The 21,294-nt window shown below is 57.8% G+C and overlaps 1 protein-coding gene and 1 non-coding gene across 42 annotated transcripts in view; both read right to left on the bottom strand.

Moving 5' to 3' along the window:
- JAKMIP3 (Janus kinase and microtubule interacting protein 3) overlaps positions 1-21,294 on the bottom strand; it is a 103,433-nt gene that overhangs the window by 57,230 nt on the left and 24,909 nt on the right. For all 41 annotated transcript variants that reach the window (XM_013981817.3, XM_084995367.1, XM_084995368.1 and 38 more), the window contains exon 2: positions 9,626-9,844. In XM_013981817.3, the coding sequence (XP_013837271.2) occupies positions 9,626-9,760 (135 nt within the window). In that variant the 5' untranslated portion in view covers positions 9,761-9,844. The remainder of the gene's footprint in view (positions 1-9,625; positions 9,845-21,294) is intronic.
- On the bottom strand, positions 6,626-6,728 carry LOC146397153 (U6 spliceosomal RNA). Its single transcript, XR_014828642.1, has one exon. It is a non-coding gene; the product is annotated as a U6 spliceosomal RNA (small nuclear RNA).

The following is a 21,294-nucleotide window of genomic DNA, read 5'->3' as shown; positions in this document are numbered from 1 at the left end:
GCCGAGCGAGGCCTGTGAATCCTTTAGACAAGACAGGACCCCAGCAGGCCCTCGGGACGCTCCAGGCGCACGTGCGCATTTCCTGCCCCGAATGTTCTCCGGCCGCCCTGACCACTTCTAACGGGAAACAGAAGTTCACGGTCACAGGCCCTAGGGCTGCTCCTGCTCCAGGTGTGGTCTTGGTTGTAAGGCCTTTCCAGAGACAGAGCTGGACAGAGTATCTAACATATACATAATAAAACTTACTTACACGTAAGTTCCCACGGGCACGTACGATCTCCAGCTCAAACGCAGGGCCTCCACTTCACTTCTGCGGAAGGGCCTCTGTGACTCCACATTTTCACGCTGAGAACCTTTGTTCCCAAGGAAACTCGGGAGGTGACAGACTTAGGCTATTCCCTGCTTACTCTTTTGTCCGCATTGGCCGTCTACTCGACTCATTTCCTCTGCACGGGACACACAACGCTCCTGGAATACAGGCCTTCAGCAGCCACAGGAGGCCTAGGAATTGCGACTCCTGAGAACGCGGGCTTTGCCAGCGCCCGTCCCCTCCCGGTTCCTGGCGGTGGCGGTGGCGGCGGCGGCGGCGGCGCGGTCTGCACCTGCGGTTGCCCCTGCGCTCTTGGAGCCCTGACGCATTGCATCGTCTCCTTTGTACGCCCACCTGATTGTCCCGAAGAGCTCCAGTGGCTTCGATGGCTTTCTTGATGTCCCCCTGAACTTGTCAGGCGATGCCTGCCAGCCCTCCGCTAAACCACCATTCAGGTTGAATTCAGAGCCACCGCAGGCCTGGCGCTCACGGCCACCCTCCAGCTGGTGCCCAGCGCTTCAGGAGCAGTGGAGTGGGAAGGGTTTCCCACAGGCGTCTGGGGCCTAACTGGGATTTAGGGTTGGGTTTGGGGCCTAACCGATAGAGGCTGGGTTTCCCACTGGGGTGGGAGGAGCCTCCCCTGGGAGTGGGAGGGATTTCACTTGGGAGTGGGCGGGGTTTCCCCCTAGGAGTGGGCGGGGTCCCCAAGCAGTGGGCAGGGTTTTACCTAGAAGTGAAACCGCCTCCCTCCACGCAGACGTGGTCCTGGGGGCAGGGTACTTGGTGACTCCTTCCTGAGGGGCAGTCCATGCCTGGAGTTGGAGGGGCTGCTGGAGTCCCACACAAGGTCCCTCCTCCCAGCTAGGACTGGAGTGTTTCCTAACAGCAGGTGTAGTGCTTGGGTGTATCTGCTCTGTTCCTCACACAGTTCCAGGTACACTGCGACTTGGGGCACAGCCTGCAGGAGGGACCCAGGGCGCTGGCAGTGGGGCCTCTGGGCCCAGCCTCTGCCGGAGCCACCTGGAGCCTGTGACGGAACCCAGGTGACCTCGTGTGGCTGCGATTGTTTCTTCTTCCTCTTACCCCAGCCCATCACTCTCTTAGGCGACTTCGTGCGACCTTGGGTGGGGCTTCCATGAGGCCCCTCCCTTGGGCCCCTCATCATTTTATTCTTTGCTGTCAGGTCTCAATTCCTGCACGTCCTCCGTGACGGCGTGGGCACGTATTCTGCAGACGGACCAGACCATCCACCGTGTGTTTGGGGTAAAGCTTCCGTCTCTGGGCGGAGCAGAGGGAACCACGGGCTCCCTGGTGCTCCCCGCAGTGCTGGGCGTGGCCCTGCTCGCAGCCACCCAGAGCCACCCTCCCAGGAGAGACTCAGAGGTTAATCAGGCGCAGCTCTCATGGACCTGACTGTAGGGCTCGGAGGCAAATGCAGGCAAGAGCTGAAAAGAACACGGCGGGGCACTGTCCCCACCGCCACCCTGCCCCAGCAAGGAGACCAAGGGCTGTGACGCGGGGATGGGAACAGAGGACCCCGCCCCCTGGGCCTCATCGGGGACCACGGGGCATCTCCCCTGAGCTGAGCCCATTGTGGAGCCGGCACCCCAGTCCCAGCTGCCCTGTGAGAGCAGCACCCTCATTCTCCGTCCCACCCCAGGGAGGTGGGCATGGGGCGAGGAGGGGCTGGGACCCAGGACCGTGGCGGGAAACAAGGGTGGACACAGGTCTGCCAGGTTCCAGCTCCTTCATCCTGACTCTGAGATGACAGCGTGTGCTAATGCCTGGGGCTGGGCACCGGCCTGTCCGCTGTGCTATCACCGCACACAAGTATGTGTGCACACGCAGATTTTAAAACCTAGAGTCTTTTTTTTTTTTTTTTTTTTTTTTTTGGCTGCTCCACAGCATAAGGAATTCCTGGGTCGGGGATTAGACCTGAGCCACAGTTTCAACCTAAGCCCCACCTGCAGCGACGCCAGATCTTTAACACACTGTGCAGGGCCCGGCTTGAACCTGCGTCCCAGCGCTCCCAAGACGCCGCGGATCCTGTTCTGCCACAGCGGGAACTCCAAACCCAGAATGTTTTTAAATGATGCTTGGCCGGGAAGGTGCAGGTGTGGCTGGAGGCCCCAGTGGGAGCTGGGAGTGGGGGCCGGGGCAGGTAATGACGTCGGGGGGAGGCTCAGGGAATGTGCTTGGGTCTCCGTGGCTGGGGGCTCCTGCTGTGCCTGGTCCACCTGGACCCCTTACGCCTGCCCACTGCCCCCCACTCCACACCCTGCTTCTGGACGCCACACAGCCCACGGAGGCTGAGAAACCACTGAACAGCCCTTGCCTCCTGCAGCGCCTGGGTGTTCCTTTATGTAGGAGACCTGGTGCTCCTGGGATGGCAGGTCCCCCCTCAGCCCCTCCGTGCCCTCCACCCGCATCTCGGCTCAGCCAGGAGGCAGGGGAAGGGCGGGAGGATGGCTGCGGGGCCAGGCGGTACTGGCGGCTGAGTCTCTGGGGGGGCGACTCGAGGCAGCAAAGCCCAGAGTGGCCCAGCCTCAGAGCAGCGGGGGCAGCCGGAACACCCGGGCCCGGGGCTCCGAGAGGTCAATCCTGCAGGTCCAAGCTGAGGCCATGGGCCCTGCATGGTCTTCTTCGTTTTCTTCTCCTCCTTCGTTTTTCTTTTTTGGCCCTTTTAGGGCAGCACCTGCGGCCTGTGGAAGTTTCCAGGCTAGCGGCTGAACTGGAGCTGCCGGCCTACACCACAGTTCACGGCAACGTGGGATCCTTCACCCACTGAGTGAGGCCAGGGATCAAAGCCACATCCTCAGGGATACTAGTCGGGTTCATTACCGATGAGCCACAGCGGGAACTCCTCTTCTTCTTCTTAAATTTGAAGTACAGTTGCTGTAGATTCGGTTTACAACATAACGATTGGCAATTTTTAAAGGTTATACTGCACCTACCGTCTTTACAAAGTATTGGCCATCTTCCTATGTTGTACGATGTGTCTTTGCAGCTCATTTATTTCATACGTAATAGTCGGTAGCTCTTAATCCCCTAACCCTATCCCCCCACCCCCGTAACCACTAGTTTGTTCTCTGTATCAGTGAGCCTGCTTCTTTGTGGTTCTCTTCCCTAGTTTGTCGTATATTTTAGATTTCATGTATAAGTGATATAAAACAGTGTTTGTCTTTCTCTGACTTATTTCCCTTAGCATAATGCCCTCTGAGGCCACCCATGTGGTTGCAAAAGGCAATTATCTCGTTCTTTTTTACGGCTGAACAGTATCTTCTTCACTCAGTCCTCTGCTGATGGACACTGAGGGTGCTTTCATAACTTGGCGACGGCAAACAACGCTGCCATGAACAGTGGGGTGTATGTATCTTTCTGAATTATATATTTCCCAAAAATATATCCAGGAGTGAAACTGCCGGGTCATATGGGATTGTATTTTTAGTTTTTGGAGAAACACCCACGTTGTTCCCCACGTGGCTGCACTGATTTAAATCCCCACCAACAGTGTCCGCGGGCTCCCTTTTCTCCACACCCGCCCCAACATTTGCCACCTGCGGTCTTTTCGATGATGGCTATCCTGGCAGGTGTGAAGTGACCTCCCCTTGTGGTTTCGATTCGATCTCCCTGAAGACGAGTGGTGACGAGCATCTCCTCATGCGCCTGTTGGCCATCCGCATGCGTTTCGGCTTTTATGCCTTCATTTTTTTATAATGACTTTTATTTTGTCCGTTATAGCTGGTACACAGTGTCCTGTCAATTTTCTACTGCACAGCAAGGTGAGCCAGTCACACATACATGTGCACATTCTTTTTCTCACATGATCAGGCTCGATCCCAAGTGACCAGACAGAGTTCCCAGGGCTACACAGCAGGATCCCATTGCTTATCCATTCCCAAGGCCATAGTTTGCTTCCATGAACCCCATTCTCCCAGTCCATCCCACTCCCTCCACCCTTGGTAACCACAAGTCTGTTCTCCATGTCCATGATTTTCTTTTCTGTGGAAAGGTTCATTTGTGCCTTATGGTAGATCCCAGATATAAGTGATATCCTGTGGTATTTGTCTTTCTCTTTCTGACATACTTCACTCAGTATGAGAGTCTCTAGTTCCATCCATGTTGATGCAATGGCATTATTCTGGCTTTTTGATGGCTGAGTAGTATTCCCCTGTGTTTATATACCACATCTTCCTAATCCAATCATCTATCAGTGGACATTGGGTTGTTTCCATGTCTTGGCTCTTGTGAATAGTGCTGCAATGAACATGTGGGTGCATGTGTTTTTTTAAGGAGAGTTTTGTCCGGATATATGCCCAAGAGTGGGATTGCTGGGTCCTATGGTAGTTCTTTTATCAGTTTCTAAGGTACCTCCATGCTGCTCTCCATAGTGGTTGTACCAGCTACATTCCCACCAACAGTGCAGGAGGGTTCCCTTTTCTCCACACCCCCTCCAGCACTTGTTATTTGTGGACTTATGAATGATGGCCATTCTGACTGGGGTGAGGTGGGACCTCACAGTAGTTTTCATTTGCTTTTCTCTAATAATCAGTAATGTTGAACATTTTTTCATGTACTTGTTGGCCATCTGCATATTTTCTTTGGAGAAGTGTCTATTCAGGTCTTTTGCCCATTTTTCCATTGGGTTGTTGGCTTTTTTGCTGTTGAGTTGTATAAATTGTTTGCATATTTTAGAGATTAAGCCCTTGTCAGTTGCATCATTTGAAACTATTTTCTCCCATTCTGTAAGTTGTCTTTTTGTTTTCTCTTTGGTTTCCTTTGCTGTGCAAAAGCTTGTCAGTTTGATGAGGTCCCATTGGTTTACTTCTGCTCTTATTTCTGTTGCTTTGGGAGAATGACCTGAGAAAATATTCAAAAGGTTGATGTCAGAGAATGTTCTGCCTATGTTCTCTTCCAGGAGTTTGATGGTATCTTGTCTTACATTTAAGTCTTTCAGCCATTTTGAGGTTATTTTTGTGCATGGTATGAGGGTGTGTTCTAGTTTCACTGATTTGGATGCAGCTGTCCAGGTTTCCCAGCAATACTTGCTGAAAAGAATGTCTTTTTCCCATTTTATATTCTTGCCTCCTTTTTCAAAGATTAATTGACCATAGGTATCTGGGTTTATTTCTGGCTTCTCTATTCTGTTCCATTGGTCTGTATGTCTGTTTTGGTACCAGTACCACACTGTCTTGATGACTGTGGCTTTGTCATATTGCCTGAAGTGTGGGAGAGTTATGCCTCCTACTTAGTTTTTATTTCTCAGGATTGCTTTGGCAATTCTGGGTCTTTTGTGGTTCCATATAAATTTTTGGAGTGTTTGTTGTAGTTCTGTGAAAAATGTCATGGGTAATTTGATAGGGATTCCATTGAATCTGTAGATTGCTTTGGGTAGTATGGCCATTTTTACAGTATTAATTTTTCCAACCCAGGAGCATGGAATATCTTTCCATGTCTTTGCATCCTCATTAATTTACTTGATGAATGTTTTATAGTTCTCAGCCTATAAGTCCTTTACCTCCTTGGGCAGGTGTATTCCCAGGTATTTGATTTTGGGGGGTGCAATTTTAAAAGGTATTGCATTTCTGTATTCCTTTTCTAATATTTCATTGTTAGTATACAGAAATGGGACTGATTTCTGGATGTTAATCTTATATCCTGCTACTTTGCTGAATTTGTTGATCAGTTCCAGTAGTTTTTGGGTTGAGTCCTTAGGGTTTTCTGTATATCGTATCATGTCATCTGCACACAGTGACAGTGTTACCTCTTCTCTTCCTATTAGGATGCCTTTGATTTCTTTTGCTTGTCTGATTGCTGTGGCTGGGACTTCCAGTCCTATGTTGAATAAAAGTGGTGAGAGTGGGCATCCCTGTCTTGTTCCAGATTTTAGTGGGAAGGCTTTCAGCGTTTCTCCATTGAGTGTTATATTGGCTGTGGGTTTGTCGCAAATGGCATTGATTCTGTTAAGGTATGTTCCCTCTATACCCACTTTGGTGAGAGTTTTGCCCATGAATGGATGTCGGACTTTGTCCAATGCTTTCTCTGCCTCTATTGAGAGGAGCATGTGGTTGTTGACTTCTCTTCTGTTCATGTGGTGGATGTCGGTGATTTGTGTGTGTGGAGCCGTCCTCGTGAACCTGGGATGAATCCCAGTTGGTCGTGGTGTGTGATCTTTTTTATACGCTGTTGGATTCAGTTGGCTAAAATTTTGTTGAGAATTTTTGCAACTGTATCAGAGATATTGGCCTATAGTTTTCTTTTTTCGTGGTCTCTTTGTCTGGTTTTGGTATTAGGGTGACGGTGGGATCGTAGAATAAAAATATGGAACGCATCACGAATCTGCATGTCATCCTTGCACAGGGGCCAGGTTAATCTTCTATCGTTCCAATTTTAGCATATGTGCTGCCGAAGTGGGCGCTCTTCAGGTCTTTTTTTTTTTTTTTTTTTTTTTTTGTCTTTTTAGGGCCACACCTGCGGCATATGGTGGTTCCCAGGCTAGGGGTCAAATTGGAGCTGTGCCTGCCGACCTACACCACAGCCACAGCACCACCAGATCTGAGCCATGTCTATGCCCTACACCACAGATCACAGCAATGCTGGATCCTTAACCCACTGAGCGAGGCCAGGGATCAATCCTGCGTCCTCATGGATGCTAGTCAGATTCGCTTCCACTGTGCTACAATGGGAACTTCTTCTGTCCATTTTTTAATGAGGTTGTGTGTGTTTTTTGATGTTGAGTTGTACGAGCTGTTTATATCTGTTGGGTATTAACCCCTTATTAGTCATATCATTTGCAAATACTTCCTCCCATTTGGTAGGTTGTCTTCCAGGGCCTCGTGTTTCTAAGGAGACAAAGGAACTCTGATGCACAGTGGGGTCTGGAAGCCACTCTGGGGGACCTCGACTAGAAAGAAGCAGAGGCAGAGGGGAAAAGGTATCTGGTCCTTTCCTGGCGGGACGACGAGGGTCTGCGGGGAGGAGCGCCGGTGGCTGGTGTGGCCAGAGCAGCCGTCCTCCCGCCAGCAGACCAGCCCCGCGCAGATTCGAGGCTGATCTGATTCCTGGAGCGTCCGCCGCCCTGAAAGGCCCTCTGTGCTCTCAACGGGCCCCGGCGTGATCGCTGTCACACTTGTCGCACACCCTCCTGCACACGTGGCCCAGGACGTATGGACGTGGATGCTCTCCTGCAGCTGCCAGGTGTGCTGGAGCTCGTCGTGGGACGCAGGGGCCCGAGGAGCTCGGGTCTCCCGGACACGCAGGAAAGGAAGCCGGAAAAGAGAGCAGAACTGTGTGTGCCGCTGGCGCTTGGACACGGGACTCAGGTGTGTTCAAGAAACGGCAGCTCACTCCCCGCTGGGACCCGAGCGCGCGGGCTCAGAGAAAGGAGGCTCGCTCCCTAGCTGGGCCTTTTCTTCTTTTCTTTGGGCTTTTGAACTAAGAACTTATATCATCTTTTCAAAAAACGGTGAGTCCCCTTGTGTACATCACACACCTCAGACGCCGGCCCGGGCTCCTGTCTGCCTTGAGCCACAAGCTCGGACTCGGCCAGACTCGGCCTGCTGACCAGTGAGGGGCCGGCGCCCCCGCCGTGAGCTGCCGCAGGAGGGATGGGCTCTGATCAAGCTGCATGTGAAATACGCATGACGCTGCTGCCAGTGGCACACAGAATCTGGAGCTTTGGCAAAAGGGACCAGTAGTGGTTTCTAGCACGTGCTGCTTGGCGCATGGGTGGTTCCATGGTAGAATTCTCCAGCATGTGCTGCTTCTTTCCGCTGAAAAGATAATCGCTGTTGTATTTTTACCAATAAAATAAGAGGTTTCATTGTCCTTGGATCTCAACAAGCCAGCTCCTCTTCTCCTTCATCTGCGGGGGGGCGGGGGGGGGCAGCGTGGCGTCCTCGGCTTGGCCACACCGCGTCTGCAGTGTGGTCACAGGACAAAGTGCTTGGGGGCCGAATGCCTCTAGGGCACAGAATGGGTGCCCTCTGCATCTGGAGACACCTCTCCATCCCAGGTCACCACATTTGTGCCTTCACCCCACGCTCCAGACAGGCAGCGTGGGCCCCGGGCTGGCCTTGCGGACTCTGTGACCGCCGGGCACAGGGCAGTGCTGACCAGGTCCTCACTGTGGGTCCCTGGTGGACTCTGACTCCCCTGCAGGCCCATCGAGGTGGCCTGGCCACGGGAGCGGCCGCGGGGTTGGCTGCCTGCTAGCATCCGTGCCAGAGGCTCTGCGCCTGGGGCTCGAGAGCGTATCCTTTCTGGCACCACCAGCAGGTCCAGCTTCTGTCCCCTTTTCAGAGCAGAGGACCTAAGGCGGGAGTGGCCAGGACCACCTGCTTGCTTTGTCTGTAAAGGGCCGCGTGCTGAGTGGCTCGGATGGCGCCTCTGGAACCAAGCCGCAGACGCCGTGTAAGTGGCGGGGCAGGGCTGGTCCTGCCGCTCATGTACCGACACTGAAATCTGAACTTTCGTAATCATCACGTGTCTCGAAAGAGCACCCTGTGATTCGGCCAGGAGGTCCTGTAACTCAGAGGGAGCCACTGACCGCCCATCACCGGTCCCTCCCCCCTCGGCCTCCCAACGTCAAGGCCAGGGCATCACACCCGCCAGCCTGCAGCCTGGGACCTTCAGCCTCCCCAGGCCGCCCTCTCCCCCGACCCGCTCTCGGCGCACCCCCCCAACACCAGGAGCCCGTGCACATCCTAGGGGCTCCTGGGAGGGCTGAGCGGAGTGGACAGGGTGGCAGGGAGGGCGGGAAGGAGGCGTGAGCCAGAGAGATGGCCACCCAGGCTGGGCCTGGTGCTCGGTGTGGAGGCCCCCAGGCTCCTCCCCAGAAGCCCCCTCAGCACAAGCCTGGCCCCCCTGCAGGTTGCAAGGATTCCCGAGGGCAGGTCTCGGGGCAGGGGGTCCCACTGTGGTCAGGGGTCCAGGTTTCTGAGGTCAGTTAGAGCTGCTCCCCATACCTGGGGGCTGGAAGCCCAGGGCCTGGCTGTTTTCTTCTCCAGCAGAGGGGCGGGCCGGGCGTTATATTTGGGTTAAATTCCACTGTGAGAGCTTCAGGGGCCAGAGCGCGTTCCAGGGCTGGACAAGGGCCCTGGGCCTGGTGCTGAGAACCAGGGCTGTTCCCACAGGGCCGGGCGCACACCCACCTGCTCCCCTGTCTGTGGTCTGGAGCCCGCTGCCCGCTCCCGAGCTGCCTTGGGAGCCCCAGGGACTCCGGGACACCTGGGGGCTCCTCCCCCGACACCTGCCCACCCCCGGGGGCTCTGGGCAGACCCTGGGGGCCCAGGAAGGTGCAGGGGAGGGGCCCACCTTGCTCTTCTCCTGCTGCAGCTCGATCTGGATGTCAGTGAGCTTGGCCCGCAGCTCCTCGTTGGCGGCCTGCAGCGCGGCGAGGGCCTCTGCCCTGTCCCCCTTGCCTCGGCTGCCCGTGCCCTTCTTGGACATGGTGAGGGTGGCCCGCGGGCGCCCGGGCGGGCTGCTGTCTGCGCTGGGCTGTGCTCACGGCAGCGAGTCTACATCTTCTCTCACCTGGAGGGAGACACGCCTGGTGGGCAGGCTGCGCTGGGCGGGCAGGCGGGCACTGCCCCGAGGATGCCGCCGAGGGCCCCGGTCACAGCCAGGGCTGCAGGGGCCGCCTGCCCTCCCCACGGCACCTGACACAAGACCACGCGTGCACACACATGCACACGCACGTACACGCATGCACACGTGTGCACACAGGCAAGACCCTGTTTCCGCCCCGACGTAACCAGGCGCAGTAAGCGCTTGTTCTTCGCCCTCTGGAATAAGACCCCAACTTTAAGGCCTGGCTTTCACACATGTGGCGCCTGACGGGTGTGAAACACACGCTTCTCAGACAAGGAAGGGACACAGAGGGCGCAGAAGGGACACGGAAGTGAGCGGAGGCTGGGACATGGGCCCACAGACCAATGCGGAAGGGACCACGCCCGCAGCCCTCGGACCCGAGCCAGCGCCAGGGGCGAGCTCGCACGCTCGGCCACCCCATGAGCCGAGGCCCCACCAGGCCGGCTCATCCACCGCCGGCACCAAGGCTGAATCCCGCGGCCTGCGGGCCAGGCTGCCCCATCCCCGCCGTGTCCCAGCCCAGCACCAAGTGCGGGACAGGTGTGCGCCCTTCACCTTCACGCAGGTCCAAACGCACGGGCCTGAGTCCTGCCCTCACGCACTGCCTGGAATCCCTGGGCCTGTTCGCTTGCTGCTCAGAGACACCAGGGTGTCCCTGTCCCCCGAGGCCACCATCCTGTGCCTCAGACACCCTGAGCCCGGCTGGCAGCCGGTCCCGTCCACCTGGTGAGACTCTTCAAGGCCTGGTCTGGGAGGTCCTGGGGGGCCACTGAGACCAACTGGCCAGCGGCTCTGGGTCGGGGGCTTGATGGGCCCACCCTCGGCCTTCTGAGCAGGGACCTGGCCCCACCTCTGCCCGCAGCGTCCCCAGGCCCATCTCATGGCATCTCCCGCGGACCTCAGCCCAGCTCTCTCGGTCCCCACGGCCCCTCCAGTCTGTCTCCACAGCTGCCTCCCGACCAACCTCCTGGAGCCGCCCCTGGCCCCAGCCTCCCGCCTCCCCGCGTCCCCCCCACTGAATTCTGCTCGCCTGCGTGACCCGCCGGCCTCACTCTGTCCTGCTATTGTTTACGCAGCGTTTCCTCCAAAGGGGCTTCTTAGTTTTTACTTGATTTTATTGTCCTTTTTGGCCGTGTCCACAGCATGCAAAAGTTCCCGGGCCAGGGGTCTGACCCTGTGACAGCCCTGGATCCTTACCCCGCTGCGTCACCAGGAAACTCCATTTTTCACTTATTTTAAAATGAAACCCTGCAGGCCTTTCCTGGAGGGAGGGCAGCATCACCAGCCGTCTAAGAGGTAACTGAGGGCAGGTATGTTTGAGGTAGATGCCCTGGGGGGGCCCCCAGGGCCCTGAAACTCAGCCCCCGCTAGACAGCAGAGGCCCCCCCGCCGCCTCCGTGCCCCCAGCCTGGCCTCTGGCTCCGTCTGGACCCCCATCCACCTTCACTTATTTCTGTAGACATGTCGGCTCTGGCTGGCTCGGACCCCTGCCCGCCCCCAGGCCCCACCCTGGCACTAGCTTCCTGCACCGAGAGCTTTCGAGGAGCGGTGGATCTCCAGCCCCAGCCTGGCATCTCCCAAAGGCAGAGCTCATGGTTTTCTCCAATAGCAATTGGGCACCGACACGGCAAGTGTGTTGACGTCATCGTTCTGGGTGTGAACAGCGTAAGTGCCCCCAGAGCCCCCAGGTCCCCTCCTGCTGCCCGGGCTGTGCTCGTTCCGCAGGGCCCTGGACTGGGCGACTGTGCAGGGCGGCAAAGGGGACCTCCCCCCGCCCGCATGTCCTGTTTGTACTAAAGGGGCCAGCTCTGTGCTCTCGGATGACAAGCACTTGGGTGGATGGAGCCACCATGCGATCCCAGGAGAGTGACAGAGCCCCCTGTCCGGGAAGCTCTGGGGTCTCCTGGTCTGTTTCATGTGCTTCTCTGCACCTCACAGCCTTGTCGCACACACGGCCACCGGGGCAAGGCACCAGCTGCAGTGTCCAGTCCTGCGGATGCTGTGTACGTAACACACGCTCCCACGTCCTTCCTGCCACCCTGGAGACAGAAGAGCCCGGCCAGCGGCAGGCAGAGGCCTTGGGGGTGGAGGTCTCAGCCAGAGTCCCCACACCTGCCCCTCAAGGACACCAGCGGCTTTGGCCCCTGAGGCAAACCTGGACAGCGTCCTGGGCTGCGTGCTCTTGCCCCAGGAGACCTGCGACGAGCCAGCGGGGGCGCAGGCCTGATGGCCGCAGCAGGCTGTCGGAGAGGGACATAGTGCGTCGTCCACTGGGCACAGACCTGCTAACCGTCTGCGCAGGGCAAGCCTGGGTCAGGACCCGGGGGCTCTCTGTCCCTGGCCAAGACCCTCAGGGCCACCTCCAAAGTCCGGCTGTCCGTCCAGGTTGCCCCTCTCAGAGGCTGATGGGCAGGGACGCTGGTCACAGGTCACAGAGACGTGGTGCTGAGGGTCAGGATGGGGACCAGGGGGCCTGCCCGTCCCTCCCGTGGGGACACAGGAGCAGCTTGCTCAGTGCAGACACGTCCCGGGGCTGCACGGCTGCCCCCTGCCTCTCAGCCACCTCCCCCCTGGCCCGGGGGGCCACATCAGGCCTCGGCTCCCCCCAACTCCTCTCCTTTCTGGGTGGCTGACCCCACCCCCCAATCCCCAGCCCCGAACTCACATCCCCGCCTCAAACAGCCCCTCCCTGACCTCCGGGGAGCCTCTGCAGCCCTCGGGCTCTGCTGAATGCTCTGGCGCCTGGCGGTCACTCCTGCCTGGAAGCATCGCTGTCCTCTGGAAGCAGCGGCTGGGGGCAGGAGGGGCGGGGTCGGAGCAGGTGGTCTGCAGGGCGGCACAGGAGCCGCAGCCCACGCTGCATGGGCCTCGGGTGCAGAACAGCCCCCAGACTCAGAGGCAGCCTGGGGCTCCTGCCCACTCAGCTTCAGGTCAGGGGTCACGGTGCTGTTGGGGGGGGCAGGGGCCGTGTCGTCTGCTGGGCCTCGGGGACAGTGCCCCAGCCGCAGCCTCAAACCTGGAGGCGCCGTCGTCAGACCCTGCGTCACAGTTCCGGATGGTTAGATCCCTGCGGCTGAGTCAGGCCCTTCCGTGCGCCCTCGAGGAAGCCCCGGGTGCGGGAGAAGGGGCAGGAGCGCACCCAGTCCCCTTGTCTCCACGCGCCAACCCGACGCGCCCAGGAGGCCTTCTCAGTCAGGGAACTGGGGTCCCAAGGGAGTGTGTCCCCCAGGACACGGAGCTGCTCCAGGCCCGCTCTCCTCACAGCCAGGGCACCTCGTGGCCGGGGGACGCCCCTCGCGGGCCTGAGACCCTGTGGCAGCGGCGAGGCCACCTGATTCCGACTCAGAGCCTGCAGGAAAGCCCTTCCCCGACGACGCAAGTGCACCCTGCGTGATGCTCAGAACACTCGACAGGACGAAAAGACCTCAGCCCCAACAAGGTAAAATCGTCCCATCTGGCATCTGGTCACCCACCAGGCAGGCGAAGAAGCTGGGAATGAGCCCTAAGGGGGGAACCGTGTAAGGGCCCGCAGCCCAGGGAGCTGCCGTCGTGGCTCAGTGGTAACGAACCCAACTAGTACCCATGAGGACGTGGGTTCAATCCCCGGCCTCGCTCAGAGACCCCTGAGGACCTGGGTTCGATCCCTGGCCTCACTCAGAGACCCCTGAGGACCTGGGTTCGATCCCCGGCCTCGCTCAGAGGGTTAAGCATCTGGTGCTGCCGTGAACTGTGGTGTAGGTCGCAGATGCGACTTGGATCCTGAGTGGCTGTGGCTGTGGTGTAGGCAGGCAGCTATAGCTCCGCTTGGACCCCTAGCCTGGGAACCTCCATATGTGCGGGTGTGGCCCTAAAAAGACAAAAGATAAAAAAAAAAAAAAAAAAAGACTCCACAGAGCAGGACGTTACAACAGCCAGGATGGATCCCCCCACACGCCCTGGCGACGCGGCATGAGTTCCGAAGAACCAAATCAGTAACAGGGAGACGAAACGACAAAGTCCGAACTGAGAAATACGCTGGGTGGCATTCACAGCAGAGGAGCCGCCGCAAGAGAAAAGGTTCGCGAACTTGAAACACAGCCACAAAAAGTATCTAAAAGGGGACAGCGATTTGAAACCCACTGTCGTCCATTTTAAAAATGTGTCCAGAACGCCCGCCAAGGGGTCTTCACACGACCCCCCTTTGTGAAAGTCTACCGACCACGCGGAAAACGCGAAGCAAGGATACCTGGCGCCCCCGACGGAATCCTTTTTTTAATTGAAGGCCTTTAAGGGATCACCCGCTCACATCTTTAGAGCAGGAGAACATGTTATAAAGGAAATTTAATTTTTCACTGTGATCTTCACACTGAGGCTATAAAAATGTCTCCAGGTTGAGCTATGGTGGCGATTCTCCTGTGGCTAGACAAGGGACTCAGATGTAGCACTAATACATCACCAGTTCTGATAAATCATTAAACACGAAAGGTGAAACTGTGCTAGAAACGCATCTCCGCATAAGCCGGCAGGCTGGCGGCGGGGGCTCTGGCCAAAGCCCTCCCTTCTCCCCAGGTGGGTGCCCCGCCACCTGCCGGCGGCGGGGGCTGTCTTTGCGGAGCCGAGGTGAGAAAGGGGCAGCTGGTGGGCGCCGTGGTCTCTGCAGCCCACTCCTGCCCGAGCCTCCTATGTGCCCACGGGGGCGCGTCTCACGGCTGGACGCCCTCTGGTCCCGTGGGCAGTGGGGCCTTTGCCACCATGGATGCTGCATAGAAGGCCCAGGATGCAGGTGCTCAGGGCCAGCCTTGTGGCTCACGGGCCTACACCGCCCTGGGGGCCGATCCTGCCTAGGCCCAGCAAGGGCCCCCAGACGTTCCGATGGCCCAGGACTGGCTACCACAGGGGACGGCCAGGTCCCTGCGAGAGGAGTCAGCTCCCCGACCAGCAGCCCTCCCTCAAGTGGACTTGAAGCCAAGATTGCAGGGACCCAGAGCAGAGCAATGTCACAGGGACTGCAGGGTCCCAGAGCAGAGCAGAGTAATGCCACCAGGATGGCAGGGACCCAGAGCAGAGCAGAGCGATGCCACCAGGACTGAGGGGACGCAGAGCACAGTAAGGGCTCTGACAGGCCAACAGGAACGGAGTGGGGACAGCCATCGGAGATGAGCAGAGCCTTGAACAGTCACCTCGCATCAGAGACGTCCAGAGCCCTGGACAGAACGACGGGCTCGGCGTGTGGTCATAGCGCGCTGGGACGCAGCAAAACTGCTCCCCCCTCGCCTGTGGGCCAGGGCTGCCGCTCGGCCCAGGCTGGTACGGGTGACGCCACCCCATGGGGCCACACACCCCTCCCCGGCCCTGCCCACCTCGCCCTCGCATCCGGGCCCTGCCCCATCACCTCTGCCGCCTGGGCCCCACAGCAGCAGCGGGAGCCCCCACCCCCGCCCCAGGTCTCCTCGTCTCCAGGCCTCCAAGTCCTGCTGCCATGGAGAGTCCAGGCCGTCTCACTCTCCACCCAGTCGCGAGGGTTCAATGGCTGTAGAGCAAGCTCAGATTGTTTTCTTTCTCTTTTTCTCTAGACAGCCGCGCATGCGGCATACGGACGCTCCCGGGCTAGGGGTCAAACGGAGCTGCATCTGTGACCTGCACCACAGCCACACCAGACCTGAGCCACATCTGTGACCTGCACCACAACCCCGGCAACACTGGATCCTTAACCCACTAAGCAAGGCCAGGGATCGAACCCGCATCCTCATGGACACTGCGGCAGGTTCCTAACCTGCTCAGCCACACGGGGAGCTCCTAGAACAAGTTCCGAGCCTCCTTTGCAGCCAGAAGAGGAGTTCAGGAAACGCTTCGTTCACGGAAGACACCTCAGCACCAGCATCTTGCAACAGAACGAGAGGAGAAGGCTACCGTGGCCGGTGGCAAGTGTTCTGTCGCAGGCACAGGAAAAACTGCACCTAGATGTCCACACAAGCCTGGGGTGGGGGCGGTGGACTGACCGAAGCACAGAAACAAAAAGCCTCAAAGACTCTGAGCAGCGGGACAAGGTGGCCAGACAGCTGCCGGAGGGCCCTGGCCGTGTCAGCCCAGAGGGACCAGCTCCGCCCGGGCCAGACAGTGTGCCTCCTGAAACGGCCCTTCAGGGCGAGAAGGAGACGCACAGGACAGCATCTAACGCACCCAGGTAATGATATGCGTTCCCACGGCAGGACTTCCAGGAGTTCAGGTGTGTGGGCGGTTGGTGGGCACCCATGTGGGCACCGGGCAGCCGCCTGGGAACTAGCATTCGTAGGCGGGCCGTCCAGTGCCGGCCCCAAGGGACACGCGCGGCCAGCGCTCAGGAGGTGCTGCTGGTCTGTTCGCTCTGGCAGCTGCCAAGGGACCTTCAATTCCCCTGGAAGCCCAAGAACCTCTTGCTGTGGGTTCAGGCTCTCCTGCTCAGAATCCACTCCAAGCCCCAGGCTTGGGCTCGTCTCTCCCACTAGCCAGCGTACACTGAGTATCAGCAAAAACACTGTCAAAGTGCTGCTGTCGGGAGATTTTTGCGGAAACCGACTCGTTCCTGCAAACTTGAAAGCGGCAGCCCCCTGACGTTTTATCCTTGAAAACCATTTATTTCAAACTACGTTTTCTTAGAAACAAGACATTCCATCCAGCAGAACAAACTGTTCATCCGGGGGAGAAGGTCAGAGGTGACACTGTGGACACTCCGGGTGGCTGGCAGGTCGTGGTCCCAACGCTGTCCACGTCCTCCCGGAGCCTGTGGCCGCGTCGCCTTACACGACCAAAGGGGTTCTGTGAACGCGCTGACGGCTGGAGGCAGGAGGCTGTCCCGATGGTCCCTGGGGCCGAAGGTAACCACGTGCGTTCTCCGAGCAGAGCCTCTCCCGCCAAGGTCAAGGGCCCAGGCCGGAGGAAGCCCTACCGTGCCGCTGCCCCGCCCGAGAGGGAGAAGGCAGCCCCGCCCAGGGCTGAGCGGGCCGGAGCTCAGTGTGGCCCCAGACCACAGCCCGGGGAGACAGCACGTCGGTCCTGCGACAGCAAGGAAACGGGCCCAGATCCCGAGGGCCACACCTGCCTCCTTCCAGCTTAGGGCCATCTTCGCCTTGACCGGGGCTGTAAGGTAACACGCGTGTGCCTCTCCCAGTAGCGCTGATTGTGGCAGCAACAGAAAACGGACGAGCCCTGTCCCCAGGGAGCCGAGGCAACGCCTGCGTGTAGGCAGAACCATCCCTACGCCAGGCCCAAGTCCTCTCTCCTCTGCCACCTGTCACAGGGAAGTGCCCCCAAGGCCACCGTGCGAGCAGGAGGGAGAAGGCGGTGCCGCCGGGTGGGCCGTGGGCACGGGGGCCGCGTCGTCCAGCAGCTTGCCCGCTCCCCGCCCCCGGCCACGGAGCACCGCCCTGCATCCCAACCGAACGGCTGGAGGGGCAGACAGCACCCGGGTCCCAACGGGCAGCTCGGGCCACGGCTCCTGGTGGCCACGTCGAATGTCAGTCTCCGCTAAGCAGCAGGAGGCCACTCGGTTCTGTCACACGCAGACGCTCCGTGAGAGAAAAACAAACCTTTCTAACGTAGAATTCTAAATGGACTAAGGAGAACTGAGGGTGAAAAGCCAAAGTGTTAAGACTTTGCGGGGGAGCTCCCGTCGTGGCGCGGTGCATACGAACCCGACTGGGACCCATGAGGTTGTGGGTTCGATCCCTGGCCTTGCTCACTGGGTTAAGGACCCGGCGTGGCTGTGGCTGTGGGGTAGGCCGGCAGCTGTAGCTCTGATTCGACCCGTAGCCTGGGAACCTCCATATGCCAAGGACGCAGCCCTAAAAAGCAAAGAAAAAAAATTTTAATAAAAAAATAAAACTATTGAGGAGAAGCAGAAATGAGCATTTCTCAAATCTCCAGAGAGAGGACTTTCTAGGCGTAAAGGCCATAAAAGGAATTCACACAAGGAAAGATCAATAGAATCCACTGCATAAAACTTCCACCCGTTATCACCAACGCGACGCAGCGAAGCAGCTAAAAACAAGCTGAGACGATGTGTGTGCAGTAAATCCAGCGAAAAAGCGTCTGGACTGTATTAGGAGATCGTGAAACTCAACAGCGAAGCGGAGAGCTCACGAGAGAAGCAGGTAACTACCGAGAGAGGTCACTTACAAAAGGAAAGAGAAGTAGTTCTGAACAGGTATGAGAAGTCCCTGTTTATTAAGACGGAGAAAATCGCAGGAGAACATCCGCCCCCCACCCCACCCCCCGCCGGAAACAAGAAAGAGCCGCAGAGTCTAGCAAATCGCATCTTGTCGTGGGCCCGTAAGGGGCTGGGTCCCGAGAACCGAACAGGGACACATCCGACCAAGGAGACAAGGCACCTGGCTGGTGGCCTGGGCGGAGCTCAGGGGAAAGTCGTGGGCAGTCGGGGGGGGGGGTCCACCCTCAGCACATCCTGAGGGCGGAGCGGGGGCAGGGCGGCAGCCTGGCATTGCAGGCGCCAGACGTGAGATGGGCTTTGCTCCCCGGGCACAGGGGGCAAGGGGCAGTTGGCGGTCCTGCCGCCTAGACGGGTACAGGACCCTCCCCTGCCCAGGCCTTTCCTTCACCCCCAGTAAGAGCCTTGGCCAAACCCTCTTGTCTTCAGGGTTACGGGTGGGGGGACCCCTACCTCCTTCCTTCCCGGGAACTAGGAGAAGCTGCCTGCCTCTGGGTAGGCGTGGAGGCCACCTTCCCTGGTGGGGAAGGGGCCCTGGCTCAGGACCCTGCAGACTCAAAGCAGAGCCTGGATGCTGGGGGAGGGGCAGGAGGGCCCAGGAGACCCCCCTCCAGTTCAGGCCCATGGGCCTTGACCCTAAGGCTGGACCAGAGAAGGGAGAGCCCCTTCGCCCGAACAAGCCAGCAGTGTGCACCTGTAACAGGCAGCAGCAGCCTGGACCCGGGCGAGGAGCAAGGGGCAGGGAGGGCGGGCAGGTGCTGAGGGTGACTCAGGAACAGAGAATATAACCTCCCTCCCCACCACCGGGCACCCCACCGCATGCAGCAAAAGTCCACCACCGAGGGGGGGTAACGACAAAAACAACAAATCCTGAGCCACCTGGGCTACCACCTGGGTTGACTCAAACCCACACACTCACACAGATGGATGGGCCCGTTTCTAGGCAGGTATTATCCCCCTCAACCCCTGCTGCTCTTGGGTAGACGATGTCAATTAAAAATTATAAGACTTGGCACTTTGCTGTACAGCAGAAATTGGCAAAACACTGTAAATCAACTATCCTTTTGTTTTTTGGTCTAACCTCTGAGGCACATGGAGGTTCCCAGGCTAGGGGTCAAACGGGAGCTGTAGCCACTGGCCTGCACCACAGCCACAGCAACGCCAGATCTGAGTGTGTCTGTGACCTACACCACAGCTCACGGCAATGCTGGATCCTTAACCCACTGAGCAAGGCCAGGGATTGAACCTGGGTCCTCATGGATGCTAGTCAGATTCGTTTCCGCTAAGCCACAACAGGAACTCCTACACTTTAATTTTTCTCAAAAGACAAAACTATGAAAAAATGACAAGACTCAGAGAAAAGCAAGGAAACCACATATTGTCAACAAATAAAGCCATCAGTAGAGACGCGACATTGTTGCAACTACCAGACAGAAGATCTAAGTAGCTCTGATCAATACATTTAGCACCTAGTGGGACAGGCGGACAGGCGGGTCAAGAGATGGACAACAGTGGAGACGGACCTGCGAGAAAGGCGCACGGACAACACGAGATAAATAAACCCGGGAGCGGAGGTGACGGATGGTTCGGCTCATCTGTGGACCTGACGGCGCCGAGGAACGGCAGGGAGTGTGAGCCCAGGCCGAGGGAAAGCTCTCAGTGCCAATCACGAAGACAAAGAGCCTCGAAACCCGGGCACGGCCAGCAGCCTAGCGGACGCGCCGACGGTCACGGAGCAAAGAGAGGCAGAGAACGGGGAGGAAGTGTGCAAGCAAACAGAATGACAGAGGGCTGCGCAAAATCCACCAAACAGCAAACCAGAGGCCTAAGGAGCTCACACATACGCAGCCAAGACAAATTAAACCCAGACATATTATAACCCACTGACGAAAACCCACAGTAAAGAACAAATCCTAAAAGGAAGGAAGGTTGGGGAAGGGGCGCCCAGAGAACGAAGGCGAGCATTAGGCTTCCTGCCAGAAACCAGGCAAGACGACGGCAGGACACCTCGGATGCGTGGGGCAGCTTCGAGCCCCAGCCCAACACGAAAACCAGAACACCTGCCAACCCCGAATCCTGGGCTCTGCAAGTGCACTTTTCGAAAATGCGGGAATTGACGGACGCCCTCCCTTCGGGTGGGATGGCCAGTGTCAAAACCAAAGCAAACCACAGAAAACGCAAGAGAACAAGTGCTGGCGAGGATGTGGCTCAGTCGGGGCCCTTGGGCCACCCTGTCGCTGGGACAGTACAATCGAGCAGCTGCTCCCGCCAGCGGCCCGGCGGGGCCTCACACACTCAGACACAGCGTTACCGTGTGGCCCAGGAACGCCACCCTGGAGATACGCCCAAGAGAACTGACAAAAATCTGTCCACACAGACCTCGGAGCCGTAAAGGCAAAAAGTGGAAACATCCCAATACCCGTCCGCTGGGGTCCCGGCAGTCCCGGGCCATCGACGGCTCAGCGGTGACAAGGAAGGAAGCATGTCACGGCCACTCCGTGGACGCCGCTCGGAAGCACGATGCTCAGCGAAGGAAGCCAGACGGACACAAAAGGCCAAACAGCGTGTGATCCCACGTACAGGAAAGGCCCAGAACCAGCGAATCTGCGGTGGAAGAAAGCAGGCTCCCGGTCGCCATGGGCTGCGACACGGGCCGGGGAGTCGCTGCTAAAGGCACAGGCGTTCTTTCCGGGGGAAGGGAAATTCACGGTGAGAGTTGCCCAGCTCTGCGAATCGCGAGCTATGTTTTATTAAAGCTGTCACCCCACAGACCTTCCCACTTCAGACAAACAAACGTTTGAAAGTATTTGCTGCCGGCTGATCTGCACCATCAAACATGCAAAAGGAATGCTCGGGCCAAAGAAATGGCATCTGTTAGAAAACGGAGTCAGAGCTCCCTGGCGGCTCAGCCGCTTAAGGAGCTGGTGTTGTCTGCTGTGTCGCAGGTCCGATCCTTAGCCCTGGAACTTTCACAGGCCGAGGGCACAGCCGAAAAACAAAAAACAAAAAAACGGACTCTACGCAAGGGAATGGAGGATGTTCAAAGCAGTCAAGACGAGGGTATGTGTTAGACCCTTCCTCGCTTTCCGTCCCTTTAAAAGATAACAGAGTATTCAAAGCGAAACTTGGAACAATGTGCCAGAGGGCTTCTAACACACGTGGAAGTAAAATCTCTGGAGACAATAAACAATATACATATAATAATAATTAA

Source organism: Sus scrofa, chromosome 14 (assembly GCF_054392235.1).
Source record: "Sus scrofa isolate SSC_HxYL_T2T_F1_AM1 chromosome 14, Sscrofa_HxYL_maternal_Yorkshire_Landrace_v2.0, whole genome shotgun sequence".
Lineage (NCBI taxonomy): Eukaryota > Metazoa > Chordata > Mammalia > Artiodactyla > Suidae > Sus > Sus scrofa.
The sequence above is the reverse complement of the archived record's forward strand: the minus strand, read 5'-3'. Positions and strand labels throughout refer to the sequence as shown.